Source organism: Pholcus phalangioides, unplaced genomic scaffold (assembly GCF_987345545.1).
Source record: "Pholcus phalangioides strain wild (caught in Gottingen) unplaced genomic scaffold, Ppha-v1.0 ptg000013l_1, whole genome shotgun sequence".
NCBI lineage: Eukaryota > Metazoa > Arthropoda > Arachnida > Araneae > Pholcidae > Pholcus > Pholcus phalangioides.
This window is the reverse complement of record NW_028301606.1, coordinates 38,228,860-38,238,992: the sequence shown is the minus strand read 5'-3', so window position 1 is coordinate 38,238,992 and position 10,133 is coordinate 38,228,860. Positions and strand designations below refer to the sequence as shown.

The 10,133-nt window shown below is 35.1% G+C and overlaps 1 protein-coding gene across 1 annotated transcript in view; it reads left to right on the top strand.

Annotated features, from left to right (window-relative positions):
• The first annotated feature begins 2,942 nt into the window (after positions 1-2,942).
• Positions 2,943-10,133, top strand: part of LOC149079080 (uncharacterized) — an 85,221-nt gene continuing 78,030 nt past the window's right edge. Inside the window, exon 1 of the mRNA XM_089241365.1 lies at positions 2,943-3,417. Within this exon, the coding sequence (XP_089097491.1) occupies positions 3,351-3,417 (67 nt within the window). The 5' untranslated portion in view covers positions 2,943-3,350. The remainder of the gene's footprint in view (positions 3,418-10,133) is intronic.

Below are 10,133 nucleotides of genomic sequence, written 5' to 3'. Positions count from 1 at the left end.
GAATTACACACCCCAACATTATTTACGTTACAAAAATTTCCCAAATTTATACTATTGGGAATGCACATACACATTACTATGAAAATAATATTGGGCACAAATATTACACCATATATCACCATGAGCTCATACAAATATATATTCAAGGTTACAAAATTACTATCACACTATAAAAGTGCGGCGGGAATAATCAAACGCAGCCTCCGTTCACAGTGCTGGGTGTCAGCGATCACATTTGAATTATTCACACATATTTACATAATATATTTCTATAATATACGCTATTTACATAATATAAATTTTCCTTTTTATAATAATTATTGATACACATAAACATAACTATGTACGTCACATATTCTCAACAAATGCCATAATGAGCTCATACAAATGTTCAAGGTTAGAAAACCACTATCATACTATGAAAGTGTATATACAAAAACATTCATAAATTATGCAGGGTGTAACAAATTATACAGGTACAAATTATACTTAAATATTATGGTTTATTAGCCTAAGTGAGTCCCTCTATATATTAAATCTGCATCTGTTTCAGATTCTACTTCCGAGTCACTAGTGGATTGTTCACTGCTCCCAGTTATTATCAAAATGGCTTCTTTATTATTTATCAGATAGCCCAAGACTTGTCGTAGTTTTCTTATTGCAGATCTTTTTAAAATAATTTTCCGTTTCCATGAGATCTCGCGTTCGTTTGGTGGTGATTCTCAATGGTATCCTTTTGTGTACTCACACTGTGTCACATAGTGTATCACGCTTCCCGGATGGCCGCATCTACACGTGCTGGTCTGGCTGATTTTGAACCTTTGCATATATTCACCGAATGGATCGTGTTCTGCGAGGAACATTACTATTTCTCTCGGCATGACTTCTTTCATTTTACCCACTTTTAGTATTACGTCGAAGACTTTTCTTCCAGTTGTGCATATTTGCCAATGGTGTTGCCATTTCTCTGACGCTTCTTGCGAGAGCAGATTTTTAATGTAGGATGCCGGTAATTTCATTAGGTGGTTTTCATGTTGATGTTTTGCAGCTTCTTTTGCGAATTTATCCGCCATTTCATTCCCCTCAATGCCATCATGAGCTTTCACCCGTCGTATTGTAATCCTCCTGTTGTCCATTAGTGTTTTTCTAATGTCATACACTAAGCTATGAGGGGATTCCACGTCTCGCATTGCCTGTATACAGGACATGCTGCCTGTCTTCATAGTTAATTTTGCTGCAAAATGTTTTGCATAATTGATCCAGTTCAAAGATCAATTCAGCGTTCGAAGGTTTTTTTTCCCGCATCGCTATTGTCACTCCAGGAAGAGGAGTAATTCGTTTTTAATTCAATCGCACCGGGCAATTTTTCCTAAAACTTTGATACAAATCTGGATATTTAAGCGTCGCGAAATCAAAATCCCCGTTACCAGATGACATCCCATTTTCAGGAACACGATTTTTTTCATTTCCCGATATAACGTAAGTTAGAGTGTCAACAACAATAATTTATTTGGCAATGTTTATATTGAAATAAAATAACCATATATTATATGAACTGCTCATATGGGGTGGACAAGAAGTCCTGAACATTTTTTAAAAATCATTAACAAATCAAGCAATTGACTCAAAACGATGCAATTTGCTCTAAAATACTAATCACACAGGGTTCAAAGTTCTTTTTTTTTGACAAATTAAAAAATATTAAAATTTTACCAACAGATGCCACTATAAAACATGCCATAACATAAAATGCAACACAAACGGTGTATTGATCATTTTTGTTGCATCAGTGGCAAACCAGACCACAGGTCCTGCAATTTATTGCCGATTCCGACCGGCAACACTTGACATTCTTCCATTTTTTATACTCACCAAAGGGTTGGTGCGCTAACCCCTCGGTGTGGGACACTCTGCGGTGGCAATAGTTTTCTTTAACCATGGTGTTGCCGTATCTGTTTTACCTTTACGTCAGGAAAGTTTCAGGCTAGGGCGAATCGGGTTTCGAACTCGCGACTCTTCTTAACATCCTTTGGTACTTTAGGCGAGTATCTTTTCGACCTGGGCTACCGCGCCCCACAAACGGTGCATAGTTAATGTAGTAATTTGCATTACATCAAACTATCACATTTCAATATGAGCACCCTTTGTACCTCGGGCTACACCAAACGCGTAACGAAAATTATCATGAACATTAATTATACAATTTTCGCGTTGCATTTTATGCGTTATGTCGAGTTTTCCGTTTTACAGCTCCACCTGTGCGTGAAATTTGAGCTTTTTTTTTTTTTATAATTTTACCAAAAAGGAATTCTAGATGATTATTAATATTTTAGTGGACGTACCTTTTTAGGTCCACTGATTGATTCGTCATTACTTTTTAAAATGGGTCCATCCAGGACTTCTCTTCTATCCTGAATATTTCTCACGAATATCTTAAAAACCCACACCTCAGTTACAACGACACAATTGTGTGGCAAAAGTTTGTCATAAGTTTAATAGTCATAAGTTTGTGACTTTCTCCCCTCGCGGAATCTGCATTTGTTTTGAGGTAAAAAAATGCATCTTGACTGAAAAAAATGCTTGAAACGAGCGCGCAGAAGTACAAAATAAGCCGAACATTAATTTACCTGAAGAAGCGTGAACTAAAATACGGTGTAATTAAATTACGGTACTCATTAAGTGCGAAAGATCTTCGAGACATTTTGTTTTTGATTCAAATACCTTGTTATTTCTTTAATAGGAAGCTAAGTTAGAGTTCGCTTACAGTTATGTGTTTGTGTGAGCTGCTAACTTCTTAGTCTGTGGTCTTTACGAGCACCTCTGCGGGAAAGAGGTAACTCTTCGTCGTAACGAGATCGGGTGGCGGCGCCCGAATCGCCAGATTCCTTTTTTTTTCTCCCCACTCCAGCTCCCGTGACTTGCCCGTCAGGTAGGGGGCCGAAAATCCCGAAACAACTTTCGGGAAAAGGGCAGTCAGTAGTTGTTGCGATTGCGAGAGAGCAGTCGCTCACTCGAATTCACCCTTTCACTTGCATCGGTTGTAGTGTGTTCGACTCTTACTCTACTTCTTGTAACACTCTCTGTGTGTCACTCTGTCTCTGTTTAGAATTTTGTAGTGAGGCCAAATAACTTTTCTAATGAAAAATGTAAACATATCTGGCCTATAAACGTGTGATTACAGGAACGATACCTCGGATAGATTCGAGCATTTTGGCTCGAAAAAAAACTCGACTAGAATTTCGAACCATGAAATCTAAATGAACAAGTGTTCTCATTTTGTTCCTTTTTTTGGTACCGTTGCTACAATTGTGTTTTTCTTCTATACGTGCATCAGGTGAAGAGTTGAGAAGATGAACTTACTGACTCTCCTCCCTTGGTTCTACAGCACGTTTCTCATACTCTTCACCATCCACAGAGGTGAGTTTGATCATTCACAGCAATATATACGTATAATATTTTCAGCAGATAAAAACATATTGAACGTCCACCTGTATTTTATGTTGGTTTCCGTAATTGACCTTAAAAATCCCGGACATATATTTATTCATTTATTGACAAATAAATGAACATTACAAAATAAATCCCATTGAACGGAATAAATTAATATATTACTATAAATCCAAATATCAATTTTATTGCAACACATTCAACTCATGGGTGACTTGTAATGTACTCTGTATAAGTCATTGAAACTCGAAACTTGAGCTATTGGTCTCTATGCACTAATCATCTCTTTTGATAGTCTGATAACCCTGAAAGATTATGCTGATATATATAACTTACATGGAAACGGTGATCTAACTAGGGTAGACAAAAATTATTTAACAGAAATTTTATCAAAATTGAAAATAAATCTACATAAAATTTATAGAGTTTGTTTTTGTAAAGAGTCAGGGACATCATAGAGCCCCTGCATTACTTCGAAAAATGTTCATGCCATAATCTATGTTCACAATGTTCTGTAAGAAATTGATGAATGGGTGTTCTTTACTGTGAATTTGACACAATTCCTGCCACGTTGTGGAATCATCAGTATCTTAATACACGACGATCTGTTTTTGAAGATTAATTTTTAAACCATATTTTTCTTGAACATATTCCATAAATATGTCATTTATGGAACTTGAGCTGCACGTATATGCACTAATCTTCTCTTTGGGTGCTAATTCAAAAAGAATTCCCGAACATAAGCAAATATATTCAAACATGCTGATACATACAAGATTAATGGAATGATAATACTTCACCAATTAATTAACTTCAAAAATTCTCGAATGCTCGTTTCCTTCATTTATTTAACGATAATGAATTAATATATTAATATCCTAAATCTAAATAGGCATGAACAATGAATGATTTTTATTGCAACTTGCAACACATTCACCTCATAGGTGACCTGTGAGGCTTTCTATATGTTGGGGAACCCGATATTTTCAGGTTCATTCACTAATCATCCCGTTGGGTGCTAATTAAAAAGAATTTTCGAAGATGGTAGATATATTCAAATATGCTGATATATAAGTTTATAGAATAAAACTCCCATTGGGGATGGACAAAAATTATTATAAAGAAATGTAATTAATTTTAAAGTAAATCAACATAAAATTACAGAGATTTCGGAAAGAGTTAGGGATATAGTTGCATTGACTCATCAGGAAAAATAAGACCATACCTAAATCTAAGCTATAGGAAGTTACTCCGACCGTTAAATGTTTATTCTTTGATCTTTTTTCACAATGTACGATATGAAATTAACGAATGGGCCCTTTATTGAGACATGGCACGTTGAGAACGATTGGTACTTAATACACTCGATAATGACGGATAATCTGCTTTTGAGGATTTATTTGTTAACCATATTTTTCAGGGTATCAGATTATGAATACCTTTGTTTTTATTATATGCATTGTCTATAAATAAACATATTCTACAAGTAAGTCATAACAACACGAGACTTTAGAGCTGTCGGTCTATGCAATAATCATTCCCTTGGGTGCTTATTCAAAATAATTTTTGAACGAGTAAATATATTTAAACATGCTGATATATACAGGATTTATGGAATGATAATGCAACTTTGGTGGACAAAAATTATTTTAAATATATTTAGTTAAGATTAAAATAAATCATTAGCCAATTTAGAGAAGTTTTGAAAAAAAAAATTTTGAAAATAAATCTACATAAAATTTAATCTACATACATAGCTGTATAGACTCATCGGATCAATTAGACCATACGTAAATCCAACCCAAAAGGAAGTTCCCCGTCCGTTGAATGCTCATGCTATACATTTCTCGCAATGTACATGTTAAATTAATGAATAGGTCCTCTAATAACGATTTTACGCATTTCATGCCACGTTGTGGGGTGATTGGTACTTATTACACGCAATTTTGACGACGATCGCTTTTGATTTTTTTCTTAAATAATATTTATCACATTATTATGAAGGTTTTGTCTCCACCGGTTATGAACATGACCGTAACATACTAGCAAATTCAGCAACTTCTTGAGGAGTTAAATTTTATTGAGTTTCCAAATGCATGTCTTTTTGCCAGACACATGCTTCCGAGAACATACAAATGCAAGAGAAAACATTTACAAAACACTTCTTTCACTGGACCATTAGCTTCCTCAAGCAATGAAAAACATACACACATACATACATATATATATGAACAATGGATTTGAGTCGTTTTTTGTGTTAGAACTTGAGGATTTTTGAGAATTTAACAAATAGTAGGATTTCTATAGTATCTAAATAGGATATGCACCAATGAATAAATGAGTAAAAATTAATAACCGTGATTTAGATATGAATTTTTTTTCACATCTTATGCCCAGGATAGCTTTGAATTTGCTCCATTTTTCTCTCTTAGATATTTATGACAAAGTAATCGATGGCCAGAAAATTTCGATGATAGTAAACACCAGAGAAAAGCGATACATTTGTTTCGCTTTCTGCTTCCGAGTAGAATCCGTATTTTCTCATTTGTTGGACGTGGACATTATATATCTGCTTTTTTTTTATTATCCTGTCTAACATGTTATGATGACAGCTGGGATTTATTCAGTGCCGTTTGGCAGTACGTACATACCATTTGGTTGGAGTGGCACTCGGCTCATTCTCGGAATACCATATGCTACATACGTCTATATATATATATATACACACACATAGAGAGAGATAGACAAAGGAATGAGGCAGAAAACGTTGATATCGATTCCTGTACGAGACATCATTTCTATTCTTCATATACGATTGGGACGATTCCCTCTAATAATTCTTGGCTCTATTTGTGCTTGACTCAAGTGGATGATGATCAGTTATGAGCTATTTCCTGAGTTTCAGCGACGATGAAACAGAAATAAATGGAAGAAAACGTACGACATCATACAATATAGCGTGAAGTTTTCTGTACGTTTTCCCGTGAGAAAATTTTGAATAATTTTTTTTTTGGGATTTTTGTGACAAACATACCTATTTGCATTCAAAATGTGCCATTATTCTTAGAAATATTTTCAATCATTTCAGTGATTCCTTCAACGTTCTTAAATTCTATTAATGAATAGTATTTCATAAAAAAACTGTTTAGAGTCACTCTGTGTTGAACGATCAAAGTGGGCAGCCAGTCACCATGGCTAACATGAGGCTCAGCGATTCGATTTTTCCTCAATGCATAATATGTGAGTATCTGTGAAGCTTTATGAAAAGATAGTTTTCATGTATGAAAAATTCGCATAACTTTTTCATTAATCATAGCAAATGGCTAATTTGGATTCCGCGTCCGTCGTGCGTATCCCTCATCAATTTACTGTAGACTTCGTTTATGACGAGCAATGGCTACTATTTTGCTAACAACCATATTCTCAACTGCTTCGGGGGTCGAAATTTCACTATTGCAAGCACGACCGGCACTGGATTGGGGGAGAAGGGCAACAGCCCCAGGCGGGAAATTTTTGTAAAGAACAAAGATATTGGTATGAAATGATCGAATTGTGCTGAGGGAAGGAGCATGGCGGAATCATGTACCCCCCCCCCCCCCATAAAAAAATCCTGGTAACAGCTCTGTTTGGAAAAACAAAAAATTCCATATAAAAAACATTGACCAATGAGCAGTGGTTTCTCGAGTTACCAATTTAGTTCGTTCTTGAAAGTATCATTAACAACTCATATCTAAAAGCGATCACACTTTGTAATATACAATAATAGTGATATATTTGATTCGCTCGATTTCCCTAAAGTATCAATGCTTGTATTAAAACTCAATTGGTATGGTAGGGTATTGTGTATATTCAACACAGAATGAAAGCAGTTTTGTTTATTCAACACCTGCATTACTCAGTACACTCCAACAATCGCTATCGGCTCGGACTAAATCAATGAATGATCTACACACACTTTCAATGTATGTAGAGAGAGATGAGAGATGTCCTCTTCACTTATTATTACAAAATATACAAGAAAAACCGGATCTTATGTAGAGATGACGATTTTTTCAAATAAAAATTCACACATTTAACTACTTCACCGCACACCAACTCGTCAGTCATATATCGCCATATGGCGATAATTTTCCAACTAGTGGAATTGGGTGGGAAATGAAGGCGCCATCTATCGGTGGTCGCCCCAGGTTCGATCGGTAAAGAACTTTTTTGATGTTCTTTTGACTGGATTCGAACCCATGGATTTTGACGGCAACCTTCATAGTGGAAGACGAGCATCTGCGTCACTATTTGCCTCCACTGGAACTAGAACTACAGCCCTCTCGCAGTCCGGGCGAGTGTATCTATACGATATAGAAGCAATGTTAAATTTCTTGTATGGGGGCGTGTATATCCCAAATGGTACCGTGCGATGGACGATGACAAAAACCATAACACCAAACGTGGCCCCCGCTCTGTCCCTTGCGGGATATAAGCGGGATGACAACAACCAGCTAATGGGTCGTAAATGACATTAAAGATGTCAGATTGCATCAAGGACGCCAATTGATATTATGTATATAGAGCATAGCCTCCACCCTTTTTTGTCCCATCGCCCCCCCCCCAACGCAATCTAACCCATAGGATTCTATGTTATACCCGTAGCTTCTACCCCCCCCCCCCCCGGAACATTCCCATCGCCTCCCGGGGGCGTTAATGCCCAAGTTGGGATTCACTGATGTAGAGAGAGAGATGTCTCTTCATTTGTTGCTTCATATATTGTTATTACAAATGATGGAAGCAACCACTTAAACTAACGGACAAGCTCATTATGCTACCCTTTCCCTTCTTTTCAGTGATTTTTTTTTGGTTCAAAAAAACATATCTCAGCGAATATTACAATTAGAAATATGGATTTTTTTTTCTGTTGGTCTCAGACGAGTCAGGGCAACAACTTTCTTATTGGTATTTTTAGGACAGGGTGATCAAATAAAATTTTAACATTTTCTATTTTGATAACTATACAACCCCTTGCAATAGGAAACGTTTCTGAATTCTACATGTTATTCGGATACTTTTGCTAATTACAAGTATGCCTCCAGGATCAACGGTTCACCGGTAATTTGCGGCCAAGGGACTTAAGGCATCACCCTGTACATTCATAAACCTTGAAACGGACCAATGCAACATCAGCATCCTTTAAGAGCAAACTCCATTTTGACACGCACGTTAACTTTAAAAAAAAAAAGGGGGAAAGTAACAAAAAACCCTCTTGACACGCAAATAGATAACTGATAACTTGATACAATAATATAAAAAAAAAAACCAGACAAAAATTCATTATAAGAAAAACAAGAGAAATATATTAACGTTACGTTTCTTTCATTTAAGGTTTTTATTTATGAATAAAACACAAGGATTCGGGTAATAACAGGGAAGGAAATTTTTTCAATCGTTTTCATAAGAGATAAATGAAAAAAAATGGCTGACGTGATGCATTCGAAAAACAAATTATACAGAGGAAAATAAAAAAGGAGTAGAAAGACACATTCTCTTCTCTTTAAAAATTGCTTCTGGTGATTCATCTAGAAAAAAACTCTTCAGAGCAGACCACACAGAATGGAAATTTTCTTTTATTCTTTTCCCCCATGTACATGTATTAAATAAATATATATACAATTCATGTTTCTAAAACTTCACATGCTTCCGGGCGGTTTTTTTGGCCAAAAAAAAACTTACAAAATTTTCTTTTTCCTAAAATTTATTCTGTCGTCCATTTTGATAAGTTAAAAATAAATATTTCCTCGAGGAACCATTTAATCTATATTTACAAGAAGGGAAAAATATAAATCGTACATATTTTTTCAATTTTTTATATAAATATTTCTATTGTATATTTGTTGTTTTTATTTATATTGTAGATCCGAATCATTCCAGCAAATATTGAATTTCCCCCTAGAATTAAATACAGTGGAATTATTAAGAACTGAATTAAATTCTTATCTTTTATAAGAAATGAGGGAGAAGTTTTTGTTTTAATACTTCAATATTACCAATGCAATTAGAGTTTTGATAAATGTAGTAGAGAATCTATATACGATGAATTCATAAGGAAATATTTTCTGGAACGTTCACATTTTCGTTTATTTATTCCAAATTAAAATGTTTCTGTATTATGAACTTTCACATTCAACGGATTATTATTCAATGATTATGTACAGGGTGTCAAATAATTTCGTGAATTGTTCAAATCTTCGTATTTTTAAAGCATTTTATACATAATTATTTACATACATTATTTTTTACATAAAAAATTTAAGGCATTATTATATTTGAATGGGTTTGCGAAAAAATTGTTCGCACGAAAGGGAATTGGTTTTGGATGAAAAAAAAAAAATCGAATTTTCGTCGATAGAGGACGCTGCATAGTGGAAATAGGTGCACGCTGAAAATAGGTGCACATATGCAAATCAGAGTCCCATAAAATCCAGGGTTTATGACTGATAGCTCATTTCTGAATTTTCCTGTTGCAAGCTGACATAAGGTTTTTGTTGTGATGTTGACGTTCGTGAATAAATGTAATAAATAATATGCACTACTGAAGTTTTTCTTCAGGCCACGAATCACTGGCTGAAGCTTTATGAATATTTCGGCCACAGAAAAGATTGTGTGAAGGTTCAGGTCCAATCACTCCTGCCACACTTTTG